The 15878-nt window shown below is 35.8% G+C and overlaps 1 protein-coding gene across 4 annotated transcripts in view; it reads left to right on the top strand.

The window, feature by feature from the left end:
• The window catches only part of Rgs7 (regulator of G protein signaling 7), a 439988-nt gene that overhangs the window by 331603 nt on the left and 92507 nt on the right, over nucleotides 1–15878 (top strand). For all 4 annotated transcript variants that reach the window (XM_070034266.1, XM_070034268.1, XM_070034269.1 and 1 more), the window contains exon 5: nucleotides 12265–12371. In XM_070034266.1, the coding sequence (XP_069890367.1) occupies nucleotides 12265–12371 (107 nt within the window). The remainder of the gene's footprint in view (nucleotides 1–12264; nucleotides 12372–15878) is intronic.

Consider the following 15878-nt stretch of genomic DNA (forward strand, 5'->3'; position numbering starts at 1 on the left):
GAATGCAATAGAAACTCACAAGATTAGATTAGCGTATTTCTTTAATGTGTTTCCAGAGCATAGTGGGCTGATGCTGCTGAAATTCTCATGAGACAGTATATAAATAACCTCTTACTTGCTTATTTTACCTATTAAATTAATCGTAGACTTCAGGATGGACCTTCACTTTGTTCAATGTTCTTCCCAAAGAAATGAGTTCATAATGACTAATCTGCACATTGGTAAACAAACCTTTCGAATTAGATGAGCTTGTCAAAGAGAAAGAGACACAGGAAAAAGGAGGTCAGATTAGAGGCAAATTTATGATGCTTTTGCAGTATAGATAGGACGAGAACCATAGGGAACACTATAATGGAGGAAGAGGGAATGATTACAGAGTGAATACAATTGAAATGGAAGTCAGAATACTCCAGGAAGAGGGGGAGAGGATCTGGAGAGAGGATCTGTAGGATTTTTCTTCTACAAAGTCGTTGGTAGTTTTGAGAGCCTAGGTTCATGAGAATTTACAGACAAAAGACAGAGTACAGTGAGCTAATGAAGGTGTTGGGAATTGGAATTAAATGACACAGATGAATAAAAACACTTTCATGAAGATGACCTCTAAAGGAAAAGGAGTAAACTAAGTATTACTTAGTAAGGCAACAAAGATCGGATCTTTTCTTTCTTTCTCTTTCTTCATTCCTCCCTCGATCATTCCCTCTCTCCTTCCTTTTCCCTCGCTCCTCCCTTCCTTCCTTCCCTCCTTCCTTCCCTCCTTCCTTCCCTCCTTCCTTCCTTCCCTCCCTCCCTCCTTCCTTCCTTCCTTCCTTCCTTCCTTCCTTCCTTCCTTCCTTCCTTCTTTCCTTCCTTCCCTCCTTCCCTCCTTCCTTCCTTCCTTCCTTTCTTCCTATGATGCCTATTATTTCAGAAGAACACTAGAATAAAAAGATAAATTTAAAGAAATAAACTTGATATTTGAGTTTAAAACAGACATTTTGGGCAACATAGTGATTAAAAATAGGATGTATAACATCAAATGAAATACAAGGACCATTGATTTTGGAACTTCTTGCTACTTTTTGTTGTTGTTGTCAGTCGTGGGGCTTGAATTTAGTGCCTGGGCTCTCTCCTTGAGCCTCTCTGTGCTCAAGACTAGCACTCTAGCACTTGAGCTACAGCATCACTTCCACCATTTTCTGAGTAGTTTATTGGAGATAAATCTCATGGACTTTCCTGCCAGAGCTTGCTTTGAACCGTGATCCTTAGATCACAGACTCCTGAATAGCTAGGATTACAGGTGTAAGCCACAGGCCCTCAGCTTCCTTGCTACTTTTTAATGCATTTGACTCTTTTCTCCAGAAAGATGCAAGTTAGTATCGAGTGCCATCTGAAGTTCTAAGTATATCCGATACCATATTGTAATTACTGTATTATCGTATTGTAATTTCTATATTGTCATTACATGGTAGAATATGCGCATGGGTTTTCAGGTTACCAAGAAAAAATTTATCTTTTTCAGGTATTCTGATACCTCAATAATCTCATAGAAGTTTTTATTTGAAGTAAGTGAAAATACACACAAGCATGTTCAGAGTAAATTTCTAAAGACCTACTTAAGATTAACATAAACTCTTAATTTGTCATTGTTTGTAAGGCTGGAAAAATGCAACATTGTTTCTCCCTTACAGTAAAATAAGGAACAAATAGAAGATATAGATAAAGAAATAAAAACATTGCTGGGACTTTGCATTTCACTGTTACAATCTGTTTTGCTAAGATTACATCATCTTCAACTGAATTAAACATCTTAACATGATGTTCTAATATCCTTTATGCCAGCATTTGTTCCACCAACTTTGTTCTTTTCATTGTTGTTAGCAAGGTTTGAATTTAGGGCCTCATACATGCTTGGATTGGCTTGCTTGCTCAGCTTTCACTCTACTTTCTGACTCTTGTTGCAGTCTAATTTTCTGCTTGGTATTTTGGAGATTAAAGTCTTCCTGATTTTGCTGCCTAAGGTAGTTTCACACCTTAATCCTACAGATCTCGGTTTCCTGAGTAATTAGATTACAGATGTAAGCCATCAGAAGTTGGTTCCAGTTTTGCTTTTTTGATGTTTAACTTGGATATGTGAATATAACAAATATATGAATATTTAATTGTTATAACCATCATTATTTTAAACAACAAAATCATGTGACTCAACTAGTTCCTTCATATTTAAATAAAAGTCTCTAGAATCAACCATTTGTTATTCACAGCTGAATACTCAAATTCAGAAAAAAATGTTAATGAATTAGATGATCAAACTACCATCCAACCTAACTTTGTTCATAATTGTATTTGTTATTACCACTCAAGGCAGATACTTTTTTGATTAGAGTGAACATTATTAATAACATTTTGTGTGAAAAATATGAACAGTTTTTCCAGCCTGATTAAGTCTCACGCTGTGCTGCTTTTTAAAGTGAAGTTTCACTTTTAGAATTTGTCAGTTTCTTCTAAAGCTTTGATTTCAGGCAGTGTTAGGGTAGCATTGCTTCTCTTTGAAAATGAAGAATCTCAATAGATTCTCAGTAGTATAGATAAAGCTCAGGTTTTCTAAATCTTATTTTAAATCTTGTTAGTTAGCTGAAGATTTTAATTTAATTTAGATATTTGTTGTGCTCACCTAGAATCTTGCCTATACTAGGCAAGTGATCTATACTAGGGAAGATACAGCCTCAGCCCGTTTTGGCTTGTTTGTTTCATTTTGTTTTGAGACCAGAGTCACTATGTATTCCAGTTTTGTCTCTAACTCACGGTGTAGCCCAAATTGCCTTTGATATCCTACCTTAGCCTCTAATTTCTGTCATTAGAGGTGTGTACTACCACACTCAGCAGTCTATTGAGTTTTTAAGTTTCATTTTTAAAATTGGGTGGAAAGAAATTTCTGTATAAAAAAACTAATGGATGGTTTAGCCATTATTCATTTCCAGTGTGTTTAAACATGTATTTACATTTTAAAATATAAACTGGATAGTTGAAATAATTTTTGTGCTCATGCATGAGGCTAATAAGAAAATATGAAGTAATTTATTATAACCATTATGGACAATAGTTCCTCAGAATATTAGAAATAGAACTCCCCAATGATTTAGTGATTCACAATCCTGCTACTGGGCACACAGTCAAAGGAAGTGAAATCAATATGTTGGCAAGATGTACGCATTTCCAGTTCTTATCACCATTCAAAATAGCCAACATATGGAATCAACCTGTGTCCACCTATAGGTGAGCAGATAAAGGCAAAGTAAGATACATATGTATCTATGCCTGGCACAAAATCTACATATATGCTCACAATGGAATGCTATCCAGCTTCCAAAAAAATAGTTGAAGAAATGATGTCATTTGCAACAACATAGGAAATTCTGGAGGATTCTGTGCTGAATGAAGTAGTCTGGGCATCAAAGACACAAAAAAAAAAATGTCCTAGGCTCTGACTCATCTGTGGAATGCACAGAAGTTGATCCAATGAAAGTAGAGTGTAGAATGATAAGTATATCAGGGATCAAGAAGTTAGGTGGAGATGATTGAGAGATGCTTGTCAAGGGAGAAAGTATTTCAGTTAGGGGAATAAATTAAAGAGAGTTCTACTGTATATACAATAAAATCTTTTATTCCTTAAAAATGTGACAGACATGTTAATTTGTTCATAATTGAAAACAGAGCATTGTATAAAATAAATGCATACAATTTGATCTGTTAATTCAAAATAACTTGACCATAAAAGCCACCAACGAAGTAAAAAGCATTTGAAAATTTCATTCTTCACTGCTATAGAAATTTAACAAAGACTCATGAAAAACAGTATGAATTTATTTATTTTTTATTTTTGTTAGTCATGGGGCTTGAACTCTGGGCTTGGGTGCTCTCCCCGCATTCTTCAGCTCAAGGCAAGTGCTCTACTGCTTGAGCCACAGCGCCACTTCCGGTTTTCTGGTGGTTTATTGGAGATAAGAGTCTCACAGAGTTTCCTGCCCAGGCTGGCTTTGAACCTCGATCCTCAGATCTCAGCCTCCTGAGTATCTAGGATTACAGGCTTGAGCCACTGGTGCCCAGCCAGTATGAATTTTTTAAGACACAAAAAAGAATCTTCAAATCCTTATGTGCAAATGCCACAACTCCATGCTGGGAACTTGTAATCTTAGCTACTCAAGAGGCTGAGATCTATGGACCAGGGTTCCAAGTCAACTCATCCAGTAGTTCTTGAGAATCTTACCTTCAATTAACTGCCAAAAAAAAAAACAAAAAGTTGCTCTATGGTTATCCTTGAATAAAAGAGCTCAGGGACAATGCTTAGACCCTGAGTTCAAGCTGGAGGACTGATACATGCATACACATGCATGTGTGCACACACACACATATACACAAACACACACTCACACCAAAAAACCCTAAACAAAAGTAAGAACTCCAATAAAGCAAACCATAAATATATCCCATATCAAAGCAAAGTGGGCATTTACTATTAGCTTGGAAGAAGCACTAAAATACTTCCTTTTAAAAGTTACCCTTCTGTTTCCTATTCAACGGTATAGTCTGAATGTATGAGCTGGAATGTGGATGGTTAAGGAAACAGTTTAAACAGAGTTCTCATGTTTCAAGATCACTAGATAGTCACGGTGAAAACTAATACACTATAAAACTAGTGACAGTGGAGATACCAGGCCTTGGGCTCATTGGAAATCCAAAAGACTTTGTGAGCAAGGACTGTATTTGGATGGAGCAGGAGAATGGATAGAATTTCAGCTGGTGAAGGTAAGGAAAGGAAGCTATCCTGAATATCCTAAATGCTGAGATAAAAGCTCAGAAAAGAATCCCATCCTGATGTAGGGCACTAAGTGAGCATTCTGGAAGAACTAGCATGGATGATACAAGGGCAGGGAGCTGAAGAAGAAAAATTGTGGTTAGCATGAGAGCCTCATCAAGCAGTGAATTGGTTGATAGAAAGTAGAGAACACAAAGTGTATCTTATTCAGTGGCATGGAAGAGCTGAAGGATGTGTTGTTCAATAACACAGAAGAGCTGAAATTGCTCTAATACAATAGAAAAGCTGGCTTTGTTGAAATCCAATGTGCTGTTTCCAAACACACAGAATACAGTCAACATAAAAGAAGAAATGTATTGATTACCTCCCCAAAGAGCTTCTGGTAGGGTTGGAGTGGAAAACTTTGTGTATGCCAGGAAAGAATTCTACCATGAAATTACACTACTAGTTCACAGAAGAATGATGTTTGAAAGAACAAATTCTAACTTTTTGTTTGTTGTAAGACTCAAAGACAACACAATAGAAGTATTCATTAGTATTTGGAACACAATAGGAAAATTTGCAGATTTTTCTGCTTTATCGCTTTCCAAGTTCATCCATCCTCCTCCCCACACTTCCAGGAGGATGATTCGTCCATGTAGGAAACACTTAGGATTTTGTTATATTATCAGTCCTGTCCTTGGATCTCTCACTTTGTACCTGACTTTTCTTGGTTTTGTTTTGTTAAGGTTCTCTTTTGCTGATGTGATGCTCTGTATGCTTGACAAATTCCTACTGTCACATTTCCATTTTATGGAGATCTATGTGCCTTAAGATAGAATGGTAGTTTACAGATACTGTCTCTCAGATGGTGGCTTGACTCCTAAAGTTTTTCTTTCATGCATTATGCTTTTTGTGCTACTAATAAAAGCTCATCATGGAATCTCATTCACACATGGATATTCTTCTATATTTCCTACTATAGATAGCCCTCAGGTTGCCATGGGATTAAATCTCAATAAACCCATAATAAATTAACGATATTATTGCTAGTAGTGCTAAAATTGCTCCCAAAGTTCTATAGCAACTCTTGACCATCATAAGGATTGATTTTAAGCCATTGAGATAACAATCTGCTGTTATATTTCATATTGTCTATGTTTCTTTAGTGTTGGGAGTGTATTGGGACCTAGACAATAGGAAAGTATATATGAAAGAAAAATTTCCCTCTGACACAAGGAGACAAAATAAAGTGGTCACTTCTCTGCCTCAACGTCCAGTATGAACTTTGACTGCATCTAGGGCCATGAAATGAGAATCAGGAAGATTTTGGTGATCTTTTGCTGCATTTATAGATGTCAGTTCCATGGACAGTGAAGTAAGGTGATTTACTGATAATCTGCCATCTAGAACTTAAAGTAGAATTGGAAGTCAAGTGGAAAGTGTTTTTTCATGATACAAATGTCACTCTGACTTGAAGTACCACTTGCTCCAAAAACTTATCTACCTATTAAAAAGTCTTCATGGGCACCTCAAATGCTTCTTCCCATAATGCCTGCTCTGAGCCACATCTCTATTCTATTATATTTTTCATTTCATGCATTTCAAGCATTTCATGCTTCTTCCCATAATGCCTGCTCAGTCATTTAAAGAGGGCACGTGCAAAAGACATCAAGCAATTATCCCAAAACACCAGGGGAGGAGATATGGGAGGAGACCTGTATTATAAAAAGCACCCTGCAAGAGGACATCATTGAACTCTTTCCAAAGAGAAAGTCTTGCTACTTCCCTCTTTCTTTTACTTACTCTGTTTACCTTCAAAAACAAGGAAAAAAATTGAAGATAAGTAGATCCCCCAGTTTCTTTTAGCTCACTCAGCTGGATTAAGTGATAGAAAAATTGCATAGCATATTAAATATTTTAAATGGAATACTACTTTCCACTATAATTTATCATTTCCTTGGCTCTGACGATTGTTAGTTTCCTTATACTGTACTTGGATGAACTCATCAGGATTTTTCTCTCATGTGAATACCATTTTCTGTACCTATCCTACATATAAATAGAACAGAATCTTCCTTAAATGTAGCTGATTTTGTGCAAAGACAGAAATACCAATCATTCTGAAGTATATTTAAATATGAAAATAGGACAAGCTGGTGTTATACAGTCTATGTATCCTAGATTTTAAAGTATTTCTCCACATTAATATTCATAGGTAGTATTTTTTTAATTTAGCATTGTTCTCTATGTCTGAAGAATTTCCCTAAGGTTTCATAGTTGCTGATACCAGGTCTGCTCTGTGTGTGACAAGTACTGCTGATTTAACAACATCGATTCTCAGGGTTTCACTTCTGATTCTTTCTTGAGAAGGTTTTATTATGTTGCTGATGCTGGCCTTGATTTCACTGCTTTCCTGCCTATATCTCCTTAGTATTTGCAATGCAGATCTCCTCCTCAATCTGAAGTACATGCTTTCCACCAAGCACTGTTGTTTATGCCTCCGATCCCAGCACTCAGGAGGGTCTCAATAAAATTATATAGGAAAATTAAAATTGTTTTTTCAGTCCAACTGCTGAGAAAATGAACTTATTTTTAGAAATTCCTAATGTGGTAAGATATGCTTTTATTTGGCTTTGTTAGAGAATGAAATTTTAGGAATATGTCATTTTTCTACATGTCTAATCTTGCCTTTCAAATGCCAATACTAAAAAGAAAAAAAAGATAATATTTTGAAGAATTTCTGAAATGATGGCTTTCCAGACCTTTTCAAACTAAGAATATGTCAAATGAAAGCTTTCTTTTATGACTCAGACTTATCCTGATGAGCATCAGTTATTTTATTATTAAGTAACTTACCTTTATAGAATTTTTATTTCATATACATATGAAATGTATAGGTACTTGATATAGAGAAATGATATATTTCTCTAAACTTTCTTCTAAAACTATCTTCCCCTTTGCTAAATATATTTATGTTTTGTATTAGAGATTATATATATATATGTATATGTATATGTGCATTGTGCATTTCTCTGTTCTGGAGGTTGTACTTTGCTAGGCAAGCACTCTAGCTCTGAGCCACATCTCTATTCTATTATATTTTTCATTTCATGCACATAAAATAAAAATAGCATCTTACGTGAAAAGAGTGGATTTAGTAAGAATTATTTTTTATTATCCTTTATTGATATCAAAATGATTTTTATTACTTGAAGATTCCAGGCTGTCTTGGGAGGAGCTGAAAGTTCTCAAAGTTGGGCGTCTATGATAATCATTACTTGTTTTGAAATTATGCCAGGAATTTACAATACATTATACTGAAGAACTCCAATTTCTTTTAAAAATCTGCTTTTAATCCTTTAAACATTTTGAAGTAGTTGTGGTAAAAAAAAAAAACCCAAATCAATTAGTCTAGGAAGAATTCTTTTTGACTGTGAAAGATGCTGGGGTTTGAGGGAACGTACTATAGATACATCAGACTAACCTGTAGTTGGCTATTAATATCGTAACAGTTGTATAGAGGTGGATTTTATTTTGCCTTTACTACCTGTTTGTTCATATCTTGAACATTCAAATGAAAAGTCAACTGAAAATTTGAGGGTAGGTTTATTGTTGAACTTTAGCTAGGTGGGTGGGGGTAATATCACATGTATGAGAATGTGAATCACTGATTATATTTTGGAGATCCATGCTATTGCCAAGTCATTTAATGCCCCATTGTTGGGAAAGTGATCTTGATGGATTACTCATGAAACCCTTGCAATGATTTCTTCTATGACTGGTTCACACTAAATCAAAATAAGGATGAGATTTAGTAAGCAGTGGGATCACAGGAAAGGGTGATAAACAAACAAATCTATGTTGACAAAATGATCATAAGCCATGCTGGCTTTATGCTATAGATACCATTATTATATTTTTCCACTACACAGTAGCTAAAACAGCCCTATTGGCTGCTGGGTGCTGGTGGCTCACATACTCAGGAGACTGAGGTCTGAGGATTACAGTTCAAAGCCACCCTTGGAAGGGTAGAACATAAGACTTTTATCTTCAATACATTACCCCCCCCCAAAAAAAAATACTGGAGGCTAACCTTAAGGGAAAAAAAGAAGCTTAGGGATAGCTTCCAGGCTCTGAGTTCAAGTCCCTGGATAGGCATAAAAAACAACAAAAAAGGGCTGGGAAGGTGGCTCAGTGGTAGAGTGCTTGCCTTGCTTGCATAAGGCCCTGGGTTTGATTCCTCAGCACCACATAAGCAGAAAAAGCTGGAAGAGGTACTATGGCTCAAGTAATAGAGCGCTAGCCTTGAACTGAAGAGCTGAGCGACAGCGCCCAGATCCAGAGTTCAAGGCCGACGACCAACAAAAAAGAAAAAAGACAACCAACCCCACTTGAAAAGCTTGTAGAAGTATTTTGAAATGAAAATATGAGCATCAATATTCTCTAGGAAGAAATTAATGAGATACTCATAAGAACACAACATAATTTAGCATTTTTCCATGTAGTATGATATTTTCATATTCTTTTTTTTTTTTTTTTTGGGTCCGGTCATGGGGCCTGAACTCTGGGCCTGGGCGCTGTCCCTCAGCTCTTAAGCTCAAGGCTAGCGCTCTACCACTTGAGCCACAGCGCCACTTCCTGCTTTTTTCCTTTTGTTTATGTGGTGCTGAGGAATCGAACCCAGGGCCTCATGCATGCAAGGCAAGCACTCTACCACTGAGCCACCTTCCCAGCCCCGATATTTTCATATTCTTGATAGGCCATTTATTCATGAGTTTAACTTGTTCATTATTTCATTGTTATAGATTCAACATCTACTTTTGTGCTGACAATCTAGGAGTCGGAAACGTAATTTTAAAATAGAAAATTCAGGTCTGGGAAGGTGGTTTAGTGGTAGAGTGCTTGCCTTATGCATGAGGCCCTGGGTTTGATTCCTCAGCACTACATAAGTAGAAAAAGCCAGAAGTGGCGTTGTGGCTTAAGTGGTAGAGCCTTGAGCTGAAGAGCTGAGGGAGAGCACCCAGGTCCCACAACTGACCAAAAAAAAAAAAAAAAAAAAAAAAGGAAAATTTATCCTAATTTCTTTTTATTTAACTTATTTTTTTTAATTGTGAAAATACCATACAGAGGGTTACAATTACATCGGCAAGATAATGAGTGCATTTCTTATCAAGCATCGTTGCCTCCTCCTTTGTTTCCCCTTACCATTCCTTCCCCTCCCCACTTCTGCCCCTCTTCCCTCCCATCCCCCGAGCCAAAGTTGTATCATTTCACCTTAGTACTTATTTTTGCCTTTGAGCTGGTTCTTTTGGTGCTATGTATTGAAATTATATTCTCCATAGTTAATTATTTGATCAATGATATTCTCCATAGTTAATTATTTGATCAAATTCCACAAAATCCTTTTATAAGCTTAGTTGAAGGTCAGTCTTCTTAAATATTAAATCAAATGGGTTGACCTTATCTTGTCATACAAAGTATGTGAGTCATGTAGAAAGTATATATTAATCTTTTATAAATAGATCCTTACCAACATCACTACTGAATTCCATCAAGAGAAGAGGCAAATCTATCAAAACAAATTGTCCTTAATCGTAAAATTATAGAGCATGTGTTTGTCTTGAAGAGAGAATAAAATGAGATGTATAATCAAATCTAACAGAAATAGAGTACTCAAAAAAAATAAAGCAGTTGAGATCTCTAGGTAATTTGCTCTTTATGTTTCTCATCAGCAAGAATTTACCATGCCCAGATTGTGGTACTGCCAAACAAAGAACAATCTGCAAAGAAAATGATTGACATTTTATCTTTATTGTCAGCAGGAATGAGGTGGTGAGAAACTATAGATAGAACTTATCAGTTAAAAGTTTGCAAGATGTCAGATAACTATTCCAAAGAACACCCAAGTACTCCATAACAAATAAACGCTTAATAATTAAGTATTGTTAGTCAATATACATGTGGAGGCAGACAGGGAATTCTTATACTTAGCTATACCATAACAAGAAGTCTATGACTCGCTTCTTATTGAAGTGTAAAAGCTTCCCAGGATTGATAGCTAAAGTTAACGGTAGATTTACATACTCAATAACTTTTTTAATAGTACAAAGTTAAAGAACCATGTCATAGGATCAGATGTAATGGCTTATCCTAATCCCAAATCCTTGGCAGGTACAAGCATGGAGGTTGGAGGCCAGCTGCATAAATATTAGTGAAACTCTATCTCTAAGGAAAAGTTGCATGTGGTGTAGCACATCTGTAATGCTAGATGCAGGGGAGACAGTGGTAGGATGATTGTGGCCCAGGCTATTCCCAAGCAAAAGCATAAGTCTCTATTTAAAAGGTAACCAAAGCATCTAGCTGCTAGATGCTTTGGAGCATGACTGTAATCATAGCTATCCAGAAAGCTGGGACCTAGAGGATCACAGTTTGAAGCCAGGCTGAAAAATCTTGAAAACTTCTTTTCCTATTAACCAGTAAAATGCTGGACAAAGGTATGGCTCAACTTATGACAAGAAAGCTGAGAAAGAGCATGAAGCCGTGAGTTCAAACTATCGATACCAGTATAACAACCAAGAAAAAAGAACTAAATCCAAGGTATTTGGGAGCATGATCCAAGTGGGAGAACACAAGTTTAGCAAGATTAAGTCCCTGAATTCAAACCTTGATGCCACCAAAAGAAAAAAAATAATAGCCATTTGTCTAAGAATCATAAATAAGTACAAGTGAACTTTATATAAAGATGTAACAACAGATGAATTTTTTTTGATATTTTCTATATGCATACTTTTTGTGTTGAATTAAAAAAACCTATTTGGTTTAGCATCATAATTTGGAAACTTGAAGTTCACAACTTTTTCATTTTCTGTAATCATATGCAGTAATATCCCTATTGGTTGTAGCACTGGGTTCTAATTACAGTGATTAAATAAACACATTCCTTCTAGATAGCATATGTAGAATGCTGTATAGAATAGTTAGAACCACCTTGTACCATTTCAGGAGTAAAGGCTTACACCATAGTATGAATGGCCTAGGGAATGTTAAATCATTAGAAAAGCTGCCAGAGAGTGTTAGGTATCCATGGTCATGGAAGACAGTGATGAAAGTGAAAACATGTTAAAGTTCAAAGTTCACATCAATGGCAAATACAGTTGTTTGAGGTTGAGTGTCAAAACAGAGCAAACATATGTCCCATCTATAAGATGAAAGGGTCAGATTTTGAAAATGTCTAGCGCCTTCTGGTGCCATGGGTCCACCCATGATCAGATCTCCTGGGCTGGTGGTTAGGGAGAACCGCACCTAACTCAGAACCTGTTGAAACAAGAACTGAAAGTGATGAACTCCAAGGTCAGGAAGAACGTGGACAAAAGAACATACTCAACGAGAGTCAGATGAAATTGTATAGCTGTATGAATCCATTTTAAAGTAAATCAATGTAAAAAGCATTTCTGTGTTCTTTTCATTTTTTCTTTGTTTTCCTGAAACAGTGGAGGCGCTTCATTTGGGAACATTAATGGCTGCCCACGGGTACTTCTTCCCCATCTCAGATCATGTCCTCACACTTAAGGATGATGGTACCTTCTACCGGTTTCAAGTAAGTTGGAATGAAAATGTTCTTTCATGATACACTAGACATTTCCCTTTTGTTGGTTATTCTTTTATTTTTACAGAACTTTAAAAAAAAGTGTGTGTTATTTTACTTAGATTAGTTAGACTCTGGTTTCTGTTAGAATTAAGACATAAAAAACAATGAATGAAGAGAACAATGGGAAGGTGTAAAGAGATGGTGATTTGTGACAGATGAACTGAATAATGGTTGTGTTTATATTTTATATGGAAAACCTAAAGAAATTTCAGTAACAGACTTACTGGAATTCAGGACGATAGAAGAGTCTTCATTTCTAAGTTGTATGGATCTGGTAATAAATTGAACCATGTAACTTAATATTATACACTGGCCTTTGCCTGTGAACCAGAACCATCTTCAGTCCCAGGAAATTTTCAAGGGAATTTTTGAAATTCTAGGGTAGAATTTAAACATTTATGCAAACTCCATCTTGCCAATGTCTGATGCTAGCCCTGCTATCTGTCTATGAAAACTGACATGAACACATAGAATGGTTACACTAACCCAAGACATACATAACACCTTAAAAATTGTGCCAACTGGCAAGAGTCAGTCTATATCATTACCAAAGGTGACAGAGACAATTATTCTGTTAGGAGGTGATTGATGACTAATTTTAGTTACTCCTTATACAATTGATGCTTGGTTCACAATGATTTCCTTTAAGTTTATCTGATATTTTATTAGAAGTGGTAGTTCATGCAAAAATAATTAGTGGATTCCAACTTAGAAAATTAAGGCACATAGAATGTCATTGTTCAGGACTGAATAGATATCTCAATGGTAGCATGCACAAAACCCTGGTTCCATCTTATCTTGGCACAAAAATGATAACTCTGATTTTTAAACTGTAACTTATTAATGATACTTTGTTTTTCTGGAGAGTTCTTTCCATTGTCCAACTTTCAGAAGTTGGAGGATTTTTCTCATTTGTTCTGAGTATTATTAACCATTCTATAAATAAGTGACTGAATAGCAGTTTGATTTAATAAACCTTGCAGGAAGATAAAAATAGATTACATACTTTAAAAAAATTCCTCTCAGAGATCATTGACTTCCTTACCCAGTCTCAGTCCCAGTTCTTTAGGACAATTTTATTTCTGGGATCAGAGTTGTTTTTTTTTTTTTTTTTTTTTTTTTAGTGAATGATGGAAAACACAACAATCCCTTGAAAGGATAATGTTGACCTTAATATTCAAGCACTTGCAATTACTTAACTTGTTAAATTTAAAAACATTTTGAACCTGATGTCTATAATTCTAGCTAATTGAACGCATCTATAATTCTAGCTATTTGGGAAGTAGGAACAAAAAGATCACAAGTTTGAGGATGGTCCAAGCAATGTTAGTGAGAAGTAGCTCAAATATTGTTTTGAAAATACTATAAGTTTTGTTGTTTAGTTTTTAGTCATAATCATAAACTTAACTCTGCAATCCACTTAGATAGTCTTGGAGAGGAGTAAGGAAAACATGGAACCCAAAGAACTGAAGTAAGAGCACAAAGATGACAGGATATTGCAAGCAGATGGGGTAGAAAGGTGTTCTCCTGAGCCACAGACGGAATGGTCTGGTGGTTACAGTAAACCATGTCAAATGTGTTAGAGTTGTCCAATATAGTTGAAACTAGCTAACCTCCTATTAAGTGAGAGCAGTATGTAGTCCAAAAGGTTAGCACTATAATATGTAAGAGATAGTGGTGATTAGCAAATAAGCTATTTATATATGATTAATAGTTCTCAATTTTTAAAGGAGTCTCTTCACTGTTGCATTTTCAAAATAATTCGTCCCTATCCACTTCTGTAACTAGACCTAGATATGATATGTTAGTAAATCTACTAATCATATAATCCTAAAACAAAAAAAAGAATAAAAATGAAAAGTCAAGATTAATTGAATTTATACTGTAATGTCTACCAGGGCATTAATTAGTCTGTGCTCAAATGGCATTACTAAGAGAAAACATATTGCCATCCCCTGTATTCACTTTCCACTTTTATGTTGGTTCCAGGCAGCTAAAAGGTCCTCATTACACTCAGCTGAAATTCAACTCCTTGTAAGGCTTTCAAATATCATGAGTTAAAAACAGGAAATTCGTGATGCTCTGTTTATGATGTTTGCAGTGAATCATGGCTGTTTTGGCCATCATTTAGCATTCATGGAATCTTTACAGTGTAAGTCTGAGACAAACAGAACTATAACTAACTTTTGCTGGCAGCCATAGTGAATTTGTCTTTAATTTTTAGTACATGTAACGGCATGATTCTCTCATTTATTGTGACCTTTCAGTTATCTAATTAATTTCTCTTTGCTAGTTGGAATTGAGATCTGACATGATTCTCTAGTTAGTAGTTTTTCATGTCTCCCTTCATATCAATTCACATGCCAGAGGTTACAGAACAACACTGAGCTATTTTGGATGAGTTTCATAGTAGCTAAGGAAGTGAACACTGAAAAACACAGACACTCATGCATTAAAATGTCCTAAAGATTAGTAGGACTATAAAGACAGGTTTTAAATGTCAACAAACTATAAGGTTTGTTACTTTATTATCTATTCTCATAAATCAAAACATTTTGTTTCCATAATGGAGGTGTGGCTCAAGTGGAGAGCACTAGTTGTGAGCAAAGGAGGAGGCAACAATGCTTGATAAGAAATGTACTCATTACCTTGGTCATGTAACTGTAACCCGTCTGTACAGTATTATTAAGAAAAGAAATAAAAAAAACCAGCCAAGTGAGAGTGATGAGTCCTGGTAGAAGCACAAAAACAAAACTAAACAAAATATTGTTTCCTAGGTAAGGTCTTCCCATATTAGTGAAGGATATCATGTCTCTCCTAGAATCTTGCTCCAATTTTATCTCAAAGAAATCACATTAATCAAACGCCAAATTCAGGAGAGACATATGGGTTTTGGGTGACAAGAGTCTTGATACTCATGTAAGTCTAGATACTTTCTTTGTCTAGTAGTTCAATCCTTCTTCCTTCTAAATTCCACTATGATTTGATTCTTAATTTGCAAAAAAAAAAATCACTCTTCTTAGTACATTGTCAAAATTCCCAAGAAATGAAGGTAAGTCAGATTCTCTGGGTGGATCTCTGACAATTAGGATAGCTTCCCCTCCCAGAATTGCAAATAGGTCTCCCCAGCTACCATTCTCTACTCATTAAGAGTCATTCTTTTGTAGAGTAGCATCATCATAATAATCAGAAATTACCCTAACCTAGCACATTGCACATAAATATTTTGTATGACCTGTTAACAAAGGCAATTAATCCCTCTTGTAGTATGCAGCCAGTGTTCCACTAGGTGCTTCCATAGTTGCCATTCCAGGGAAAAGGGTCAGAAAAACAGAGTTGGCTGGGAGCATGGCTCAGCAATAGACCTCTTTCTTGGCATGAATAGAAAAAAAGCAGGCAGGTGTCCTCATGACTCCTCAGGCTAGATCTAGCTAGTGGGGCTAGAAATGTCCTTTT

This window comes from Dipodomys merriami, unplaced genomic scaffold (genome assembly GCF_024711535.1).
Source record: "Dipodomys merriami isolate MVZ:Mamm:240054 unplaced genomic scaffold, mDipMer1.0.p SCAF_24, whole genome shotgun sequence".
Taxonomy (NCBI): domain Eukaryota; kingdom Metazoa; phylum Chordata; class Mammalia; order Rodentia; family Heteromyidae; genus Dipodomys; species Dipodomys merriami.